The following is a 23,773-nucleotide window of genomic DNA, read 5'->3' as shown; positions in this document are numbered from 1 at the left end:
CGATGTGGGGACCACTCGCGCCAACTGCTGCTTACCGACAACTGGGAACCAGAAGCCGCAGAGACAGACGCCGCCGCCATCTTTCAGCCTGCCCAGGGGGGTCTCCGCACCTTGGGGGCGGTCTGGGTTCTCGTGCTCTTCTCCAAGACTCGGGAGCCGCCCACCAGGGGCGACCCTGGGCTGAACCCCTGATGGAAAAGGGCAACGGTGCTGGTGCTCGGCTTGGAAACCCCTGCCACACACCCCCTCAGAGCCGCCTACGCTCACACCGTACACAGAAAAGGCAACACGTCCTAACGGACGTCTTCCCTAGCCAATCAAAACAGCAGACGTCTTTTAGTAGCAGGAGAGAATCCGCCTCTTCCCTGGTGACGTCACAAGGTAGCGCGTAACTGGGCCTGCTGGGGGCCGACAACGCCGCGGGCTACTGGCCGGCTCTGCGGGGATTCTACAGTGGGGCGGGCCTCCTCCAGTAAGAAGCGTGGGCGAGTAGTGTTGTCGCCAGTGGCAACCGAACGGAGTAATGGAGATAAAACAAAAGCGAAGGCGAAGTTAAAGCACTCCACGAGTTCCCTCGGATTAAACGCAGGAGAGAGCGTGAGTTTGCCTCGGGGACGCCTCTCCAGGTGAAGTACTTACCTTTTGGCCAATAACAAATAGGATTAGGAGGGACTTAACGACTTAGTCCAATAGAAAGCAAGGATAAAAAAGTTGCGGCAGAGAACGAGCCTTTCGCGAACATTTGCCCAATTGGATTGGGGCGCTCTCACCCAAACCTGGGACTGGCTGTTAGAAATAGCCGCGACCGCAGACCTTTGGGCGGGGCAGGTTCAAAGCGGATTTCGCGCGCTGAGAGCTCCGGGCTCTCATTGGCCGGCGACATCCTCCCTTTGTGGGCGCTCCAGGCGTCGCGGAAGTTGGAAGTTGGGAGGAGCCACCGAGTGACGCGTGGCCTCCGCAGCCAATCAGGGATGGGGAAGGGAGGCCGAGAAGGAAGCGGATCCGCGGTCGCGCAGCTAAACAGCAACCCCTACCCGCTTCGTCTCCCTCCGCCGCTATCGGGGCCTAAGCGGGAGCGGCTGGCACGGCGTCACTGGGTGGGCTGGGGCGGAAGTGGAGGCGGAGGGAGACGGTGGCGTCGTCCGCGGGGCCCTGGGCTCTGGCGGCGAGGCCCTGGTGGGCGCGAGGCAGGGGGAGGGGGAGGAGGAGGAGCCCGCGGCCCGGGCGGCGGCGGCGGGTCTCGAGTTCTCCGTAGGGCCCCGCCTCGGAGCGGGCGGCGGCGGAGGAGGAGACTGAGGAGCAGGATGGCGGCCTCGGCCCTATACGCCTGCACCAAGTGTACCCAACGCTATCCCTTCGAGGAGCTCTCCCAGGGCCAGCAGCTCTGCAAGGTCCGTGGCCTCCGGGAGGAGGGCGGGATGGATGTCCTCGGTCGTAGCCGGAGGGGGCCGGGTAGCCGCTGCACTGCAGCCCCTCTCTCTTTGCCGGCGCCTCGGGGGTTTGGGAGTCTGGTGTCCCCGCCTCCCCACTCGGGGACCCCTTTTTCTGGGGGCTTGAACATCAGCTGGGAACGGCCCCTGAGAGGGAGGCAGAATCGTGCCCTCTTCCAGGCGGCCCGGGCGGGTGCCGAACCCCGTCAGCGTCTGAGGGGTCTCAGAGGTGGGGTTGAGTGAGGCAGCCACCTGTCTATACCGCAGAGACCCAGGGGTGGAGATGTTTTCATCTCGGTTTTCTGCCTGGTCTGTCCTCTTCTTCCACCAGGAGGCAGGGGACGATTTTTGCACTTTCTTGCTAGGAACCCGAAGCCGCAAAGCTGATGGCATCCTTCTTCCCTGTCCAGGAAAGCGAAGCGACTGGTTTGGGAACAGAATGCTCTGATTTGGAGCTCCTCCCATCCCATTAAAGCCAGGATGCTGTCTGTGAGCAACGGTGCAAAATAATAAGTAGTTTCACATTTAACCAATCCTTGAAATCGGCCCTGACAGCTTTCTTAATTTGTCTGTAATATACCCCACGTCTACTAAAGACAAAGACACCTATGCCTTCCCTGAGGAATTATATTGTGATTGGCCACTTATATGATAAAGCATCCAGTTCCTTACGTTGGGGCCAGGTTTTATCAATATTTTAGACATTTCACTAGGTTGGGTAAACAATTTTCTACCAGAAAAGTGACATTTGGGACTTTCAGATAGATACCGACTAATGTATTGTCTTATTACAGGAATGTCGGATTGCACATCCTATTGTAAAATGTACTTACTGCAGATCAGAATTTCAACAAGAGAGGTTTGTATACTGAACAGTTTTTGACTGTTAAAGACAAGTGTTGTCTGTATGGAATATTTGGGGGTTGTAATCCCATATTTTTGTGAAAGTATTTTTAAAAAATGGTTTAGCCCCAGAAATTTTAAGTTGTAAACCTTTTATACATGGTGGGAGAGAATGTTGCCAAAAAAACCAGGGGTTGTTAATTTACCGTTACACTTTATGAGAGACAGAATAAATTACTACGTGGAAAATGTACAGCCTTGCTAATGAAAATGCAAATGTAAACAGTTACTGTTACGCTAAAAAAAAAGGTAAAGCCTTAATGGACCTGAGGAAAAGTCTGTAGCGTTACCAACTGCCGTCCAAGGGTGAAATGTAGTAATTTGTTACATGGAAGAGGAGTAGTACGTAACATTTTTAACAGTTACTTCCGCTCTGAGAGTATATACAGAAAGTAGCCTCAGAAAAGAGCAAATAATTTCTTCTTAAATAGGTGTGGGCATTATAATGTTGGACAATAGCCAAGTGGAAGGTTAGGTAGGCACTGGTATTGTAATGCTGTGCATTAATAGTGGCAAGTGTGAAGATTTTGGAGCTATATAGGAAACATTATGATGTTTTGTGTACAAAAAGAAATACACAATAAAAATGTATAAAAATATTTGTCTTAAGTTAATTTGGGTAAAACAACTCTGAAAAGATCCTTGTGTTTTTGAGAAAAATCCGTGGTCCATATTAGAGTAAGTTTTAAGTACTACAAATCTTTGACTCATTTTATTTTGACATTGTGCTAATTGCTTTAGAAAGCTACATAAACATGATCTATATACAATTTCTTTTTCAGCAAAACTAACACAATTTGTAAGAAGTGTGCTCAAAATGTGAAGCAATTCGGGACGGTAAGTATGTCATGTTTTCATGTCATTGTTACCAGTTAATATTTTTCACAAAGCTGGACCTTTTAAAAAGTACATACTGCTGGCCGGGCGCAGTGGCTCACGCCTGTAATCTATCACTTTGGGAGGCCAAGGCAGGCGGATCACGAGGTCAGGAGATCGAGACCATCCTGGCTAACACAGTGAAACCCCGTCTCTACTGAAAAAAAAAAAAAAAAAAAAAAAAAAAAATTAGCCGGGCATGGTCGTGGGCGCCTGTAGTCCCAGCTACTCCAGAGGTTGAGGCAGGAGAATGGCGTGAACTCGAGAGGCGGAGTTTGCAATGAGCCGAGATCCTGCCACTGCATTCCAGCCTGGGCAACAGAGCAAGACCCCGTCTCAAAAAAAAAAAAAAAGATGTACTGCTGTGCTCTTATGTATTTCAACATACCATATTTTATGAAAGAAATCTTCCATAGTATTTTGATGGAAAGGTGACAACATTTAAAAACAGTCAAATTATATGCCTGTTTTACATGTATTGAATATCAGTGTGAAATTTGTGAAGCTATTCTTTAAAGATTCAAATATAGCAAATTCTTGGTTATGGAGAGCTTATCCATGAAGTTTGCGTGATCAGACTTTAGCCCACTTCAGAACGACCTCTTCAGAACTATTTTTATAAAACAGCACAATTCATACATTTTTTCACAGAAATCATGACCCAATCCTAGTACAAATTGTCTTATATGTATACTACAGTCATTATAGATATATTATACCAATATTATTTATTATTGGTTAAAAATGCTAACTTTAATGCTTTAAACTGTCCTGAATCATCTTTTGAATATCAAAGAAAATCAAGGTGTGTTTTTATAGTTTATGTTGAATATGCTTGTCCCTATTTTTTTAAAGTTGAAAACTCACAGTATATATTCCTTACATGATTTGTACCTATATGTGATGAAAAGTTAACATTTTTTAAATAAATGATATGGTCACTAAGCTAACTAGGATATTAAATTAGTAGAAGTACATTTCCTCAAATTCTTGATTCATGAGACTTCTATACATGTGTACCTTTATTTTCATTCTTGGTAACCTTTTTGTGTGTAGTTTTTGTGTTATCTAACACTATGCAAATCACAAATCTATTTCTCATGATCTTAGAGTAATAGTTTCATGACTAGAAATAAATATTAGTTGAATGCATAGAAACACCGTAAAAGTTATTGCCTATGACAGGGTAACAAACTTGACACAAAACAAATTTTTTACCTGAGTTTTCTTAATTCCAGAAATATGTCTAGAATACTGGATATGTGCTATGCAGCAAATATTTAATGTTTTTAAAAGTCTCAAAATATGTATGTTTTTCAGCCCAAGCCTTGTCAGTACTGTAACATAATTGCAGCATTTATTGGTACCAAGTGTCAGCGTTGCACAAATTCAGAAAAAAAGTATGGACCACCTCAGACCTGTGAACAGTGCAAACAACAATGTGCTTTTGATCGGAAGGAGGAAGGAAGAAGAAAGGTATGCTCTGTTTATGTTGTGACATCTTCTGGAAATTAAATGCCAAACAAGTTAGAAATTATGATTAATACACTGCCGAGACAGGATTTATTTTTTAGGTCCATGAAAGCAAGTAGTTAGATGAAAGTGCAGAATAGTGAGTTTTCTCCTTGTTTGCGTGATACATAGATTCATGTACTATACTTTAAAAAATATTTTATGATGGCTATTCTGTACTAGTTGGCTATCCCACATTTGGTTCAGGAGATGTAACTAATTTTTATTAAATAACTCACTTTACCCTTTTGCTGGTTACTTGACATTGCTTGTGTGAAAAAGATACCTAATGGCACATTGGCACATGAAATTCAGTTACTCTTGTGCCTTTTGATACAGGCTCATATTTGAAACTGTTGTTTGTTTTTGTCTACCTACAGTGACTTAATGTAATAAGTGTATGTGTTCATGTGATAATTCCTTTGCCGATCAGCATTCACACAGGCCTCCTGTTGCCTATCAATTTTAGTTGATTTAGAGAATGACTACCGCTTTGAGGGGCTTCTTCAGGTCTCCCCACAGCAATGTATGTACCGCGTTGTAAGACATGTCCCACCAGCATGACTGGTACATGTACATCATGAAATACTGTGAATGGAATACATGTGAACAAATAGAAGATAAAAACTTGATACTATTTTTAGAGGGTTAGTCAGTACTTTCGGAAAGTCTCCTCTTTTCTTTGACACAGGTACGATTGATCCTAATTATTTGTGGTAGGTCTTTAAAGTTCCCACAATGAATACAGTAGTACTCACCTTATCCATGGGAGATACCTTCTAAGACCAGTGGATGCCTGAAACTGGGGATAGTAAAGAACCTTACTATGTTTTCTTCTGTACGTACATGCCTACAATAAAGTCTAGTTTTTTAATTAGGTATAACGAGATTAATAAAAATAATAAAATAGAACAATTGTATTAGCATACTCTAGTTACAGTTACATAAATGTGGTCTTTATCCCTTAGAATACTGTATCATATGTAATATTTTTAGACTAAGGTTGACCATGGGTAACTGAAACTGTAGACTGGGGGAGTACTATATTGAAGCATTGCCCAGGAGAAATATAGGATTAAGTTCATGTCTCCAGTAATAACATGTTGGTCAGTTGATCCAATACATAACCTTATTTTGTTTGTGTTCCTGTTTTGAAGATATGTCATTTAATATATACTGTTGATTGGCTGGGCATGGTGGCTCATGCCTGTAATCCCAGCACTTTGGGAGGCCGAGGTGGGTGGATCACGAGGTTAGGAGATTGAGACCATATTGGCTAACACAGTGAAACCCCGTTTCTACTAAAAATACAAAAAATTAGCCAGGCGTGGTGGCAGGCGCCTATAGTCCCAGCTACTCAGGAGGCTGAGGCAGAGAATGGCGTGAACCCGGGAGGCAGAGCTTGCATTGAGCCGAGATCATGCCGCTGCACTCCAGTCTGGGTGACAGAGCGAGACTCCGTCTCAAAAAATAGATATATTATATACATATTTATAATGTGTATGATATATATGTTTATGTAATATATGATATATAGCACATATGTAAGATATATATCACATATATTGCGTATATGTTTTATATATATGTACACACACAGTCGATTAATTGCATTCATGGCCAACAGCGCTAAGAGTGCCTGAATATAACTTATGTAACACATGTATTTTCTCTGTAAGACACATCACAGCCTTCGTAGCTTTCTTTTTCTATTTTTAAGTTTGGTGGTACATGTGCACTTTTATTATATAGGTAAACTTGTGTCATGGAGGTTTGTTGTACAGATTATTTTATCATCCAGGTATTAAGCCTAATATTCATTAGTTATTTTTCCTGATCCTTTCCCTCTTCTACCCTCCACCATCTGATAGGCCGTAATGTGTGTTGTTCCCCTCTGCGCGTCCACGTGTTTTCATCATTTAGCTCCTACTTGTAAGTAAGAACATGCAGGATTTGGTTTTCTGTTCTTTTGTCAGTTTGCTAAGGTTAATGACTTCCAGCTCTATCCATATTTCTGGAAAGGGCATGATCTTGTTCTTTTCCATAGCTGCATAGTATTCCATGGTGTATACGTACCACGTTTTCTTTATCCAGTCTACTAACGATGGGCATTTAGGTTGATTCTATGTCTTTGCTATTTCACATTACAACTTTCTTGAGCCTAGGAACACTATACAGCACTTTGGCATTACTCTTTGGGACGGCAAAAACTCGAAAAACATAGCACTAAATAGACTGAAAAGGATGCTTGTCTGAGAGGTGAAATAAGGCAGAGCGTCACCTTGTTCCACCTCAGCTATGAATGTATGCTATTGGGTGGCACAGATTTTTGACCACTCTGTGTATGTGTGCAGTGGCCACAAAAGTGCTGCAAGTCTTGATTTTTGGGTTACAGATACATTTACTAAGTAGGCAAATACATGAATAGGAAATGCAAGAATAATGAGAGGCAACTGTGTATGTCATTTAGGTGCTTCTGTTTTTCTGTAAATTTACAATACTTACTGTAGTGAAAAATACCTTATTAGTAATTACACAGTGATTTAAGAATTCAGCCTATATGTCTTGGAAGTATATCAATTTATGCTTATTCTTCTGGAATAAGAAAAAATGTAACTTTTTCTTCAAATTAAAAATGCCTCAAAACTAATGGAAATCCGTATGTCATCCTCATCAGTTTTATAAGTATTTTCCCAAGTTTCAGAAAAGTCCAATTTTATTTCTATTTTGCAAAAAGTCCGTGAATATGTGCATACATGCATTTGCACATATTGCATGTGAAATATAGGTGGAAGTTGGGTGGTTTATCTTACCTGGTTTCATTTACAGCCAGTTTATATGGGTACATTTAATTTACCACGTGTTTTCTTAAAAGGTTGATGGAAAGTTATTATGCTGGCTCTGTACTTTATCGTACAAAAGAGTTTTACAGAAGACGAAAGAACAGAGGAAGAGCCTGGGATCCTCACATTCAAATTCATCATCTTCATCTCTAACTGAGAAAGACCAGCATCATCCAAAACATCATCACCACCATCATCACCATCACCATCGTCACAGCAGTAGCCATCACAAGTAAGTACTTCGAAATCATATTTTAAAAACTCATCCTGGCATTTTAATGCCATTTATTGGTGTTTACTTCTTGCAAATGTTCACTATGTGCTAGTCTAGTTTCCATTTTACACAGTAAGCATCTTGAGTGTCTAAGGCTGTGTCTCCATTTTATTCAGTGTATAATGTTACCTACATGGAATATGTTTAGCTGTTTACCTTAATAGAGATCAGACATTTAGGAAATTAATATATAAAACTATAACCATATAAAGTCAAAATACAAGTACATCAGTTTTAAATAATTTATCAAAAGCCTCAGTATTCTTTTTTTGTTTAAATAATTAAGGTTTTATTTGAAAAATTATAATTTATCTTAGTCGTCAATTTGTTTTAGTAAAAACAAACCAAAACAAACCAATGACTGGGTTTGGAGAACATATTTTAATACTATAGTTTGTTACTATGATAGAAGCATTTCTAATCTTTGTGGTCCCCAAAATATGAGAAATGTTTTTAACTAGTGATACTTTGTGTTTTTTCAAACATATATTTAGGAACTCTACTTAAATACAGACAACTGTAGTTTTCCCTCAATATGTTTGAGGGATTGGTTCTGGAACCCCCTCATAGACCAAAATTTGCATATACTCCAGTTCTGCAGTTGGCCCTGTGGAGTCTGCCTATAGGAAAAGTTGGTCTTCTATGTATGCAGGTTTCACATCCTCCAAATACTATATTTTTGATCTGTATTTGGTTGGAAAAAAAAAAATTCCCATATAGGTGGTCCCATACAGTTCAAACCTGGGATGTTCAAGGGACAACTGTACTTGATTTTTAAAGTGACCTGTGCGGGGAGTTATGTAGTAGTAGTACCTTAACCCTTGATGTGTGTGGTATAAAGGTTTTTTAAAATGCAGTTTTAGTCTTCATGGAAAAATCAAGAACATAAAAATTAAACTGATAAGCACAAATTAAAATAGAAAAAACAGGGACATATGGCATGCCCATTTTCAGAAGAATTTATTGTTTGTTCCTAAATTTTTCTGAGTCTTTAAAGTTTCAGATAGTTATTTAAAACAGAATTTACAAAAAACTGATGCCCACCTCATTTTGGAACACATGCAGTATTTTAGGGATGTAATGTAGTTCTAGCTAAATAGTAAGATTTGTTCTAAACTGTATTCAATCACCTATTAGATTATGAGGTTATGTTGAGGTTAGTGATGTTTAATTCTACCATGTTGTTGTAGTGCTGTCTAAATGTAGTGGTAGAATAAAATGCCGTGCCTTCTCTTCTGGCTGTTTTGAAGAAATCTTGTGATCTTTACGTCAGAGTATCTCAAGAAGCAAAGGAATATAAGTCTACATTGTTTTTGCTTCTTTCTTTAAGAAAAAATATGACAAAATGACTATATACCATAATAGCATACGTCAGACCTACTCCTGAGACTCCCAAAATGTCTCCTTTTCCTATTTACAGATAAATTTGTCTTAGCATTATATAAAAGGACACAATCAGATTATGTTTGTGAAGATTGAAGTATGTGACAGCAACTTAATTTTTTGAAAGAATGACAGATTTCAAAAAGAAAGGGAAAGAGAACGGTATTGAAAATGAAAGTCTTCAATTTTTTACTTTTTGTTACTTACGAAATACAAACACTTTTCTATTTGATGATTGTTGACCATTTGATGAACAGTTAGTTTGTAGGGTCCTATCTTAAGTTCAGTAGATCAGAATGAAAATAAGGAGCATTCATATTGTGATAGATGGTGATCGGCAGGGGTAGGGGATGTGATTCTAAGGTGGCACTAAGGTGGGTCTGAATCTAGGAATGGACAACCTTCAGAAAGCTAAGATGGGAATTCCAAGTGTTTCTGTCAGTCATATTAATGTGATTATTATTAACTTTGAGATATGGTTAGTGCTGTTAGTTCATGTATGGCTTGTTGTGCTTATAATGAAATTTGTGAGGGGAAAAAAAAGACAACTGCCTTCCTCAGTAGGATTTCCATTCATTCACAAGTAAGAATAACTCAGTTGATGGAATTGTTGCTATTAATATTTTTTTCCCGACTTGGTACTTGTTTACAGCTGAGTCTTTAGGTCTGTTTTTTTCTTTTGCTTAAAAAACTTCTACAGCTGAACCAATAGTAAATTTTAGACACAGGTGAACATGTGTGTATATATATGTGTATATATATACACACACACAGGTGAACATGTATATATATATGTATATGTCTATTGTGTATATGCTAGCACTGTACTAAGTGCTTTTACGTATATAACTCATTTAATGCTCATATCAGTATAAGGTATGTATTACATATGAGGGAACCAAGGCTGGGGATTTTAAGTAATTTGCATAAGGTCACAGCTCAGATCTTCTAACATCTTCTACATTGTATAAAAACACGGCATGTGGTTCATAGAAGATGCTCTCTACATGCTGAGTGAATAAGCTAGGGGTTAGTGAAGCATTGACTGATATGCAAGTTTAGGAGGAAAAAAGTGTAGGATTTATGGTGAATTATAAAGTGATAATTAGTATTATGACAAAATAGAAAAGGAGTATTACAGTATTATGAGTAAAAGTAAAATCATTTGTTACTATGAAATTTCTCAATAGTTTCAGCGTTAACTTCTCCAGATTACTAAGTAAAGAGAGATCTACGGACTTTGGAGAGGATTCTTAAGAAAACTGGGAAAGAACCAAAGAAATCAATATATTTCCCCTTTTAAATTGATACACTATTCTGAGCAACTTGAGTTACTCCAAAAGAAGAACCTTTACTTTGGATTATTAGGAAAGCCTTAACTTTAAAGATACAAATTTTGTGTCTGAAATAGTAAGGACGGGCAAAGTACAGTGATACCTAAACTTTATAATCTTAGAATCTTGTTGTGGTAGTTTTTGTGCTTGTGTAACCCACCCTTTGTATGATATTAAATTGAACTGTGGAGATCCTGATTAAAAAGAATTCTTGAAGAACTTAAGATGGTTAGTAGTCATTTGATTAAAATTTGTCTCATCAGAATGTGATTTATTCAATATATATTAGCTTAGTCTGAAAACTTAAATACCCCTTTCTCTGAACAAAATATTATAAACATAAAATGTGTATCCATCAAGAATGAATGTTAAATTTAGATGTACTAAATAAATGTCGTTATTAGATGTCATTTGTGTATTTTTCAGAATCAGCAATCTAAGTCCAGAACAAGAGCAGGGACTGTGGAAACAGAGGTAAATACATTGCTGTATTTTCTGAAGTATTTTGAAATGTATGTTTATAAATGTGATATCCCTTCAACTTTGTTACTTAAGACTTACCAAAGTCAATATTTTCAGTAATATTTTAGGGGAAGATGAATAACTTATCATTTGGTTTCTCTGTCCTTTTTACTCTAACTATTCTTATTAATGTTTGGTTTCAGCCATAAATCCTCTGCAGCAATTCAGAATGAAACTCCAAAGAAAAAGCCCAAATTGGAATCTAAGCCATCTAATGGAGATAGGTAAAAATGAATTCTTTTAGTGTTGTGAAAATTCAACTTAGTTGAATAGTTATGGTTGAATGCCAGTTATTACTAGATAAAAAAAAAATAGAAACATGTATTTTCTACATTGACTTGAGTCACCTAGAAGAATAAACATAAATTAGTTTAAAATTTTTAGCTTAATTTTGGCAATAAGAAAGTGGCACTGAACTATGTTGTTCTATTTGGGAAATAAATTTGGGTTTTGAAGAAACAAATTTGGAGAACATTATTTTTATCTTTATTCTTCAGTGAAACACAAATCTAATTGTGATATTTTAAATTGACCTGCCTAGAAAATGTTTTTAGATTAAAAATATTATGAGCGTTACTTTGTTTTAGTTCATTAGCCAAAAGTTTGCTGATGTTACTGTACAAATTGGCTGCCTATTGCTTTACACTAGAAGTATTGACCCCCTAAAAGCTAATACTGAATTATATTTCTGCAGGTGTATGTAATGTGTGCCATTAGTAAGGTAATTTGCCAGTTGCATCCATTTCTGTCAGGTACATATTTTTTTGCATTAGCCTTAAGGATGTTTGTGGAATTGTCTAATTTATGCAATTTGAACACCTGCTAATTTTCCTTCTACTTCATTTAACTGTGTTTTACTTTTTTCTTTTTAGTAGCTCTATAAATCAGTCAGCAGATAGTGGGGGAACAGACAATTTTGTCCTTATAAGTCAACTGAAAGAAGAAGTGATGTCACTTAAGCGTCTCTTACAGCAGAGAGACCAGACCATTTTAGAAAAAGATAAAAAGGTAAGATCATGGTTCATTGAAGCCTGGTAAGAATTATGTGTTGACTGTTGCTTGATAATCACAAATTTTATTAGACTTTCTTTAATAATTTGGTAATGTTTGTTGGTTTGTTGTGCATGATTTTTATAAGACAAATTACAACCCCCCCGCCGCTGAAGCCGTCTAATGAAGATAGGTAAAAGTGGTCTTTCAGAATTTTAGTTCTAAGAATTAACTGAGCTTAATTAGGATAGTAATTTCTAAACTTTAATTTTCAGTAAGCATGTAATTTAAAAATAGGTCTAATACCTAATAATTTAAAGATGAGATGTAAATGGAATATTTTTAAAACTTTTTTAAGAATGTAGTTTGAATAGTCTTTGATATTCCATTAATATATATCAATCCAGATCAAATAACTGCTGAAAAGTAATGGTATGGGAATTTCCTGTAATAGTAATCAGCAATAGATGTCTAAAAGGTCATTGTGTAGGAAGTAAGTGTACTTATTGGGACTTTATCAGTTAAATCAAGAAGAATATTAAAATATGTTCATTTAGTGAAAAGAGGGATATTAACAGAATTATAGAAGGATTTAAGGTCTTGTGCTGTGAAATTAGGTTGGCATAATAGTGGGCAGGCATGGAACAGGAAACAATTTTGAAGTAATTTAGCCATGCTTAGATTCAAATCCCAGTTCTAATATTTTCTGTGTGACCTAAAGCAGAATGTGTAATTCTTTGGGCTTCAGTTTTCTCATTTAAATGAGAGCATTAATACTATCTCAAGTGATGGTTGTGATGATTAATGAAAATGCAAACTATTTATTATAGCTCCTGGTATGTATAAGTGCCCATAGGGGCTATTACTGTTTGATCATCTTTTGTACTTGTTTTATGGTGCCAGACAATGTAGTTTGACCTGTATCAAATTTATTATGCAGTGGAACACTAAAATCATTTCTTTTAAAAGAATAAGACCTTATTACGAATACATATATGAATTATATCCATCTCTGAGTCTGTGCTTGAGTCTGTGCTGAGTTGGCTTTTACTTCTGGCATTCAATAATTTTTGATACATTTTCCCACACCTTGATGGTTAGTGGGCTTAATTTGTTCTAATACATTTGTACCTTACTTTAAGCAAATTCAGTACATGAAAATTAGGAGTGCCGTATAAGATAAAAATAGAATAGTTACGGGTGTCTTTGTCTTATAGTTCTTTTTGATTGACAGCATTTTTTAAATTAATGAGCCTTTATGGAAATTTGTCCTGTGTACAAAGTTTTAGAGACAAGCCAGGTATATCTGCATTAGCCTTGAGAAAAGTTGAATAAAATGCCGAGTTTACTGCAAAATAGCAATGATTTCAAAACTAAGTAGTAATCAGTTATAGAATATTGACTGTTAGATTTTTCTTTCCTCTCTAGCATAAGAGGTACTAACTTTGTATTGTGCAGTTAATTGAAGTTTTCTGCTTTTGTTAGTGTTCCTCTTTAAAAAAACCAAAGCACTAATGGGGATTGAAATCAGCATTGTTGTAAGGAAAATCCTGATTGTAGACCTAAAATAACTATACATTTGCAGCGACCAAGTTATTTTCCTGAATTGATTTCACAAAGTTATTCAATGACTTCTAGAGCCAGACACTGAACTAGATCATGATGATACAAAGATGAATAAGACATAATTCTTACTTTCCAGAAAAGTTCATAGTCAGGAGGCAACTCACAGTGTGGTGAATAGAGTAATTGTCTTAGCTGATCTGGTGTAAATTGGCATTTCAGAACAGGAAATCTTTTGTGATTAGAGAAAGTTGAGAGAGAGAGAGAACTTAGTTATACTTTGAATTGGACAAAAGCAAGAGTTTTTTTTTTTTTTTTTAATAAGAATATAAGACTCCATGATTTTCTCTATTTTTGCTGTTGTATGTCTTTCAGTTTACTAGATACTGGGTAATTACAAAGGAGAATGTGTAAACCTTTAAAGCTGGCATAAAGAAAAACCTTAAAAAATAAACTGGAGTTGCTTCTGCATGGTTCTAATATGAAATTACATAATAACTTATTTAGTTGGAAGTCATGAGATATACTTTTACGTATGTCATTTATGAAAAAATTATCATGTAGCTTTCTTCCTCAAAGCACTGATTTTTTTCTTGTATTTGTCTAATTTAGCCCATATTTTATAGTAACCTTCTTTCTTTTCTCATTCTGTGTTGTATTTCTGTGCTGTGTTCTCTATTTTTGCCTCAAGTGTTAGGTGGTATTGTGTACATAATCCTGGACATAAATTAAAAAATAAAAACAGTGTAGCTTTTGGCTGAAAAGACTATTCCTTTTTGTATTACCCAGTGTGAAACTTCTTTCTTTAAGCATTGAAAGATTATTTTACCCTTAAGCTAGTTTAAATGTATATTTTGTTTTTACTATTATTGAAGTACATTTTTAAATGAGGCATTTTCCCAGTTATTAGCTGTTAAGCTTTTTTTGTTGGCATACCAGTTGCCAAACTATTTCCAGTCAAGCCATGTTTAGGAAAAAAAGAAAATTCAGAAGTTTTACTGATGGTCAGGTATTAACATTAAAATTATACTATTGTAAAGCAGATAGACTTCATCATTTCATAAAACAAATTTTAGATAGCTTGTACAATTCAGGAAACAGGAGTTAACATCTTCCACTTTTGTAATGAAATGTGAGTTTATTGTGAAAGTTACTTAAATTGTGTGTTTGTATGTGTGCAAATATATACATATATGTCTTTTTTCTTTAATCTCTCAGTTAACTGAACTAAAAGCAGACTTTCAGTACCAAGAGTCAAATTTGAGAACAAAAATGAACAGTATGGAGAAAGCTCACAAAGAAACTGTGGAACAACTTCAGGTAACTACCATCATTTACGTAAAATGTTAGGCAAGGAGGGCTACACTTGAGTAATAGCATTCGTTGACTTAGATTGTTATTGGTAGCCCTATTTTGTGCATAGTTGGTGCATTTCAGTTTTGATTTTGACTTTATAATCATTTTTGATCTTGATCCCATTAGAAATTGTTGTTTGAAATTACTTGAAGTGTGATTCAGTACTTTAATCTTGAAAACTTTTGCCTAAACTTCAAGTGGAGTTTTTGGAGGAGGGAGGGTATCATTGGAGTATGTTCAATTGATTATTGGGCTTAGAGCAAAAAATTAAAAATCAGATTCATGAAACTAAGGTGAAAAGCAGGTCTTCAGTAGCAATCATTCTTCGTATTAATATTTCCTTCCAGATAATGGGAAGGTAGATGGGTGTATAAAACCAATTCTTAAGGACCTCGAGTGGCAAAAATGTATGCAAAGCAAGAGAATTTACTTAACCTGCGTACAGTGGTTTGCAAAGTACCAAATAGGGTTCTGCTAAATGCTAACAGGTAGTGATCCACCTGAACCTCAGAGTGCTGCAAAGTAGCATTTTAAGTATACAGAACAACTCAATGGTGAAGTCAGGAGTCACCACAGTAACAATCTGATGTCTGGCATGCAGAGATGGTGAACATCCAACATGGGTATGGAATGCTAACTATATTAAGCTTGTTCTCATCTAGGTTTCATAAATTTAGAAATTGGACCACACTAAATTAATTACATGTTTTCTGTGATTTATATAGTGTCACATTTGTAGAATTAATCTTTAGTAACAAAATTTTTAAGGTGTAAGAAATTTTAAATGTTAAAAGAATAGAAGATGGCAGCACACAGATTTCAGACTTGGGAGAGTACAGCTTCAGAAGGAAGGAGTTACTACTGCCCTGTTTCATTTTGTTTTTTCACATTGTAACACCAAGAGATATTTGCTGTTCCTTTCTTTTGGTTTTGTATTGTTCATACTTCTTTGCAAGTAGCTTAAATTAGTAGGGCTTAGGAACTTGCTGAAATTCGAGGTACACATTGTCTGGTTTTAATCCCTATCATACTATTATAAGATTGTTGAAAGGGAACCTCATGTAGAACCTGGGACATAGTAGGCATTCAGATAATTTGTTGACTAAGTGGTGATTTATGGAAATGCCCATATCATATATCAGATTCTTATATATTAATGTTTTTATCCACCAGCAAGTATTATTTTTAGTTTTATGTTATTCCTATTTTTCTTATTCAGTTATAAATGCTGAATGGTTACCTGGAACAAAATCTTCCACCTGATGATCCTTGATTTAATGTAATGTAACCAAAGCTCTGAAGTAAATCCAGAATGAGATAACAGAATAACTGCAAGAGGTTCTTAGATATGTTTTAACTTAGTGCTCCCCACTGTTCAAAAGAGCAGTTTGTGTTTTGGTTTTTCTTTTTTAAAATCATAGTTGCAAATATATGGGGTCTTCTTTGACTTAGCCTAATTGATATCTTAAGCCTACCTCCTCTTGGTAACTGAAGTTTCATATAATGTAAAAGTAACTAATATTTAAATTTTGACATGATTTTACATATGCTGTCTTACTTGTTACAAAAACTGAGTTATGTGATATGCCCATTTTACAGAGGAAACTGTGATCACATAGTAAACAGTGACATAGAAATCTCCATCTTCTGACTCCAGTTTATCTTTACTTTTCCCTGTTCTACACTAGTTCCCAACACTTCAGGTTCCTCAGGTTTTCTATTTCATCCTTCCTATCAGGCCACTTCCCTGATTTTTTTGTGTTATAACTAGAGACAGTCTGTCATAGCTGAGTACCATCTTTTTACCTCACTTCCTTTGGCAACCAATGGTACTAGTAGGATTCTTTACCGAGGTGAGGAAACAGGTAATTTTTTTTTAATCTTTATGTAATAAGGAATTGAATCCTGTGACACAAGATGGATCTTGCTCTAATAGCTAGTAAAATACTTTTAACTACCAAACCTACGACAAAACACGGAACATCACATGAAAATATTATTCAAAATGTCACCCCAAAATACCCCAAATATTGAAAATACTAAGATAACAAGTAAAAACTCTTATTCACTTGATTAGGTAAGTTGTTAAGAGGAAAAGGGACCTAACATCTGAGTGCCTTCTGTGTACCAGGAACTGTGTTAGGCTAAGTGTTTTATATATTTGATAAGTTCCTTTAACTCATTTTGAGTTTGGATGGTGGAGTTACCGTGTTACAAATGAGAAAATATGCTCCAGGTTATGTAGCTGGTTAGTAAGCCAGGATTTAAAGCAGGATCTGTGTAATTCTTAATTCTGATATTCTTTCCTTTAGACCAACATGTCTAAACTTTAAAACTTAGCTTTCTTAAGAGTCTGTAAAGAATTTCATTGATTTTCTTTTTTTTTGGCTGGCTGCAAAATGAAGTAATTTTAGGATAAAAAAATTTAAGTGTATATATATTGAAATATTGCATTATAAAATTCATTTTTAAGGTATTCAAATTAGAATAAATTTGGACTTGTACTTAACAATTGTGTTAATTTACCTTGAAGACTTCTTTTCTTATGTAATTTATTAAGAAATATCTTTATTAGTGATATAAATATATTAAAAGCAAATTGGAAATTAGCTACTAAAGCATTAAATGGAAAAATTGCTTTGAAGACTTAATGTTCAAATTACTTTATTTTGTACTTAAAATATGAAAGTTATAAACACTTTTTATTTCTTGATTGAGATAACTTGGAGATTCACAATTTTAACTGTTTTGTATCAGTATAAACATTTTTACATAAATATAACTTACAGATCTAGTGGAGATCTTTTTGAGTCAAATTTGCAGACTCAAAATTTGAAATTGATACTGAATTTGAAATTGAAGTTTTTCATTACCACCTTAGTTATTAATAACCACTGAATAGGAAAGTCCTATTAATTATGCATCTGAACATAAAAAATGATTTGACTTGCACACATAAGATAGTACTGAGAATATTTGCATTTTGGAGGTCATGGGTGTTAATTAGCAAGAGTGATTGGAGAAGGGTGGGGAAATGGAAGAATAAAGTTTGAAAAAGGTTATTTCATGAAACCACTTTAAGATGGCATACAGAGAAGGCAGAGTGTTATCTGACCATAAAAAGCTAAAATTAGAATAAAATATGAAGTACTGAGGTTAAAAAAGTCTTGTCTAGATAATAAAAATTCCTGAAACCTGTGAAGGAAAATGGTGTTGAAACATAAGTCAGAGGATATCTTTTTAAAATGTGTTAATTTTAGGGGAGTACTCTATTTTCATCACTTCCCCCATTTTGGTTCAAACTACAAAAATGCTTGATCATTAATGTATTTGTATATATAGGGATCCTTACTTATCTAAGTTTCCACATTTAAGAGACTGAATAAGGTGACAGAGGCAGTCAAAATGTGAAAATATTGACTGTACTTACACATTCCTCCTCACTAAACTAGTGATGGATGGACATTTAGTAATGAAATTCAAGTCAGATGATGAAATGAAATTTTGAATCTTTGCAAAAATTCAAGCTTTCATGAAATAGGAAACAATGATGTGGAACTGTATGTCAGATGACTGTATAGTAATTAACAAGAATGAGTGGTTCTGATGGGTGCTTTAAAAAAAAATTGAGTATCATTGGGTGCATTTGGCAAAGTAACAAATTCTGAGTATTTTTTGCAAAAATGACCTCTTACGCTTGTTCTACAAGAGAGTAAACATAGAAGAAAGATCTTATACAGCTTGCCAGGAAATATTCCTCCCAAATCTTGATTCATTGTTTGATTTTATTAATTGTAAATTACAACTTATTTTCATAGTTTTCATGTTTTTAAGATGAAGGGCCAACACCTTTTCCCTTTTAAAATTTAGACCTTCTTTTAAGTGGATTCACTTCGTTTCCTTTTTTGTAACCAATTGTGCATCTTTGGACAACAATTATATTAATAATGACATTTACAAAGCGGGATGAACCAATCTAGAATTTTCCTTCTGCATGTTCATCCTTAAAGAGATGATTGTAAATGTATCAACTCTTTCATTTAATGTTAGTGCTTTAGTGAAACATTTATATAAATGAAAACAGTATTAAATAAGTAATATTCTTCATCATGATTTAATAATAATTCAAACATTTTTAATCTTGAATGTTTTTGTCTCCCACAGGCCAAAAACAGAGAACTACTCAAACAGGTCGCAGCATTATCAAAGGGTAAAAAATTTGACAAAAGTGGAAGCATACTAACATCTCCTTGAGAAAGTAATTTGTTTAGCATTTCTTCTTACAATGTAAATTTGGGGGAAAAAATTCTGTGAAGCCCTTAAATTCTGTGTAGTAGAAAAATATTTTTGCACACCAAATGAATTGGTGTGTTTCCTATTCACTTTTGTAATTGATATACAGCATTTTTTAAGTTGTAAAACATTGAAATAAAACTTCAACTGGTTTGAAGTAACTTTTTAATTATTTGATATCCAGGAACTTTTTTGCCAGCAATAGTATTAAACAGTTGTAAAGGAGTGCATGAGTAGTGCTCTTTATAAAACGCAACATGCAATAATAGAGTAGGTATGGTTTAAGAAGTCAGAGCAGCAGGGTTTTTTTGTTTTGTTTTTTTGTTTTACACTATGCTAATTTCAGACAAACAGTTTTCAATTTAGAAATACAAAACTTTTAAACGCGAAAAATGGCGAACACTGGTTTTTTGGGAATTGTGTTTTTACTTTGCATCATATGAATTTAGGAGAAAATCATGGTGCTTTTATTAAATGAACTTTAGATATATGTAAATTTGTTTTTTAAAGTTACATCATTAACATTAGTAACCTAGCATTTTCATTATTGGTATAGGAATTACTGTTTATTGTACAGTATCTAAGGTAAAATGTGTTTCTGTTTTGTAAAAACTACTGTAGATTTTTACTTACAAGTGCCTTTTGCCACCTAATGTTTTTATTTATAGGAATGCTGATCTTTTGTACATACAGTTTGTTTTAAAATCATGTTTAATAAATGTTTGTATATAAATGCATATGTACAGAAGCCTATTTCAAAAGGAAATCAAAGTTGCTAGTAAAATGTTTGAGATTACATTAAGAACTAACTGATAATGCATATAGATTTTAGAAAATTTTGTGATTTGTTTCTGTGTGATAAGGGAAGCTGTTGGTCTTTGAATTCATTTAATTATGTCAAAATAGTTCCCCAAAGAGTTAATTTTAAGTTGCTTCTTAAAGAGTAATTTTATTTTTTTTGTCATACGGCTTCATATTAATATTTTGTGAGTTATGTGTTTTGCTTTTTTATAAAATTTCTTTAAAATTGTAATGTTTCTACAACGATCCATATATCTGCTTTCCCTGTGTGTGGTTATCTAAGTTAATATTTATGTACACCATACTTAATTTGCAAATTTAAAGCAAATCTGAAAATTAATCTTTTTAATCCAGTCTGTGATAATCTTTGAATAAATTGGAATCTACTGTAAGATTCAGGCACTGTAAGTAAATTGTCCCAAAGTCTTTAAAATTGTCTATAAAAGGTTAAGGTAGGGTGGGATAGGTTATGTGAAGTTATTGACTAATTATATTCTGATCCAGCGGTTTTCAGCCTGAAATGGAATTTATCTCCTAGTTATTATCAGTTCAGAGTTTTAGTTTGATTTTAAAGTATTGCTAGATACACTGTATAGAGTGAGTTGCTTCTCTTAATAATTTATGGGCAAAGATAAATTTGCTTCATGTAAAACTGTTACTGAATTTATCAGTTTTAAAGGTTTTTATACAAGCATTGATTATGAATGTCATATCAAGATTGGCTTTCTTAAGAACGTATGATTGAAACAATTTTTTTAACATGACATGTGTTTCAGTAGACTGTTCTTATAGTTGCTCATTATAAAGTGATACCAAATAATTCTTTGTCCATTTTGAAAGCATAATATAGAGTAATTTTCAAGTGATAGAAAAAGATTCAGTTAGAATCTTGTAAACTAAACCAGTTTATTTTTATGGGATCTTCATGTAATAATTTTCTTAAATTTAGTACTCTCAACCATGATAGATAATGCCTTAACATGGATTTTAACGTTTGCAGGATTTGCTAAATTGATAAGATAGTTACTACCTTTCTTTGAAATTTGTAATGTTTTATATTCTTATTTCATAGCCATTTGTCAGTCCACAGTGGTCATTATGGTTTTACTTTGTGATAATTCTTATACCTTGTTGGAGAAACTACAAAAGAAAGCTGTCCTCGTCCTTCCCCTTAGCTAACATCAAAATTAAAAATAATATTAATGTTAGCCAACATTAAAATGAAGTTTGGAAGTTTAATGTTAGCTAACATTAACAGTCTGATAATTTAGCTTTGTAAATTCCAAGGCTAAAACCCTTTCATGGGCTTCACAGTATTTAATCCTAATTAAATACCCTTCTTTATTCCATGACCTTATTTTTATAACTTAAATTTTTTGCAATTGTATAAACTAGTTATTCAGTCCCAGTCCTGGATCTCTGTAGTGTTTTGACATAATAAACTGATATTCTTTAAATGTGGACCTGTAAGGAGATACTATGGTGTGGTGTATTGTGCTTTTAGCCTGTTTTCCACTATTAATTAGCATTTACCAGTGAGAGTCATTTTGGCTTAAGTTATTTATGTATTAATAGCCTGTGAATATTGCAGTCCTTTTTAGATTATATTGGTCTAAATATGCATTCTGCAGTGAACCTGTTAAGCTGTTCACATGTATAGACTATTGAAATACTGTACTTGTACACATCTGACTGTTGACATTTTGTACTTTTTTCTAGATCCAATATTTCACAATAAAAAACTTGTCAAAGGCTTTGCATTAGTTTTCAATGGCTGCTGTAACAAATTCCCATAAACTTAGTGTCTTAATACAACAAAAATTAATTATTTTATGGTTCTGGAGGCTAGAAGTCCAAAATCAGGTTTACGGGTCTAAAGTCAAGGTATTGGCAGGATTGGTTCTTTCTGGAAGCTGTAGGGGAAAATCTGTTTTCTTGTCTTTTCCAGCTTCTATAGCTGCATTCTTTGCATTCTGTGAGCTCATTGACCTTTATCTTCAAAGCCCAAATTGTAGCATCTCAAATCTCTCTTTGCTGTTGCCATCATACCTTCTCTCTCAGAGTGTCTACCTCTGTTCCCTCTTATAAGAACCTTATGAGAACATTATCGGCTCCACCTGCATGAACAATGTAGTTTTTCCATCTCAAGTCCTTAACCTATCACATCTACAAAGTCCCTATTTTCATATAAGGTAGTGTATTCACTGGTTCCACGGGTTAGGGTGTGGACATATTGGGGGACCATTATTGAGCCTACATAGCTTCATCTACATTTTGCCCCCTTTTCCAGTGTGAAACCCTGAAACAACAAATACATGAGAGAAGGGGTTTAGGCCAAACATTAGAAACTATTTTCCTGTCTGTCCATTCAGACCACTTCAGTGCGATAGTTATTTTTCCTGGAAGAAATAAATTTGCATCTAATTGAGCAAGCACTTCAAGCTATAGTTAAAGTTTTTGAAAACTTTGGATGACTAGTACCATGCTAGGTTGTTTGATACATTAAAAGTCGAAGGTGTGATTCTTTCATTTATAGACTAGTTGAGCAGATAAAGTACTTGGGGAAAAAATCTGGAACCTAACTTTGGTATTATAAAGTGTAGTAAAAGCTAACAGCTTTTAGCAAGGGCATTCCGAGACTTGTGGGAAAGATGTAGTCACTTGTTTCTCAAATGTTAGTATACATCAGAGTTACCTGGAGGGCATGATAAACACATGTTGCTGGACCCAGTTTTTGATTCAGTGGGTCTGGGATGAAGCCTAAGAATTTTCATTTCTAAGTCCTCAGGTAATGCTGCTTCTGGTCCAGAGCTCACATTTTGAGAACTACCATTTTAATATTTTCTGCATTTCCTATACAAACTATACCCTTGGGTAGGTAAGTAGTAGATGGGGGGTAGTTTCTCTTTAAAACATTCTAATGAAAAAGGAAGGATGGAATTGCAACATCACTATTTTGCAACCTCTCACGGAGATAAGGATTGGCCAGCAGCTGCTGACAATACACAAACACATTCTTAAGTGCTTTCTGATGGAGGAATACACTGCTACCTATAAAGTTTTACCAAAAAGAATAAAACCTAAATCTGACCAAGCATCTGCCAATTAACCAAAAATAGAAAGGATGGAAGATCATATTGAGTGACACCAAAAGGATACAGTTGGCACAATTGTTCAGTAAGTTGCAAGCAGGGGAAATCAGTGGAGGGAGAACCGATAGCATAAGAGGTACTTACTATCAACCAATCACAACATGTGACCCTGATATGGATCTGGAATCAAGGAATTAAAAATTTTTAACGTGTATGAGAACCGAAAATTTGAACACTGGTTATGTAATGATTTTAAGGAATTACTACTCAACTTTTCAGATGTGATGGTGTTGCAGCTGTTTTTCTTTTAGAGTCCTGGAGACACCTACTAAAATATTTACAATGAAATGGTATGATGGTTGGTATTTGCTTCAAAATAATATAGGGAGGGAGATACGAGAATATAAATGAAATAGGATTGGGTGTGAGTTGTTGCTTTTTGAAACTGGGTGATATTTATTATACTATATTTAACTTTTGTATACGTTTTTTCATAACAAGAAGTAACACTGCCACCATCACTCCTGCCTGCCAAGTTATGCTCAATTTAAACAACACATGCTGATTGGAAAAAAAATATGCACAGTACAAAACTCAGGAG

At 35.3% G+C, this 23,773-nt stretch overlaps 2 protein-coding genes across 5 annotated transcripts in view; one reads left to right on the top strand and one right to left on the bottom strand.

The window, feature by feature from the left end:
* The window catches only part of CEP57 (centrosomal protein 57), a 44,806-nt gene extending 44,036 nt beyond the window's left edge, over positions 1-770 (bottom strand). For 2 of the 3 annotated variants that reach the window (XM_050758050.1, XM_050758052.1), the window contains exon 1: positions 36-628. In XM_050758050.1, coding sequence (XP_050614007.1) covers positions 36-80 — 45 coding nt within the window. In that variant the 5' untranslated portion in view covers positions 81-628. The other variant, XM_050758051.1, reaches the window with a different exon arrangement.
* A 62-nt stretch (positions 771-832) lies between these two features.
* On the top strand, positions 833-21,834 carry FAM76B (family with sequence similarity 76 member B). Of its 2 annotated transcripts, none has more exons than XM_050758055.1 (10): positions 833-1,391; positions 2,225-2,289; positions 3,116-3,170; positions 4,530-4,685; positions 7,597-7,796; positions 10,982-11,029; positions 11,221-11,301; positions 11,953-12,085; positions 14,849-14,950; positions 19,151-21,834. In XM_050758055.1, the coding sequence occupies exons 1-10, from the start codon at positions 972-974 to the stop codon at positions 19,238-19,240; spliced, it is 1,350 nt and encodes a 449-aa protein (XP_050614012.1). In that variant the 5' UTR covers positions 833-971; the 3' UTR covers positions 19,241-21,834. The 2 variants fall into 2 exon arrangements, with proteins under 2 accessions (XP_050614012.1, XP_050614011.1); XM_050758054.1 differs by having other exon boundaries at positions 11,950-12,085.
* Positions 21,835-23,773: the final 1,939 nt, after the last annotated feature.

The sequence above is a fragment of the Macaca thibetana genome, chromosome 14 (assembly GCF_024542745.1).
Source record: "Macaca thibetana thibetana isolate TM-01 chromosome 14, ASM2454274v1, whole genome shotgun sequence".
NCBI classification, from domain to species: domain Eukaryota; kingdom Metazoa; phylum Chordata; class Mammalia; order Primates; family Cercopithecidae; genus Macaca; species Macaca thibetana.
The sequence above is the reverse complement of the archived record's forward strand: the minus strand, read 5'-3'. Positions and strand labels throughout refer to the sequence as shown.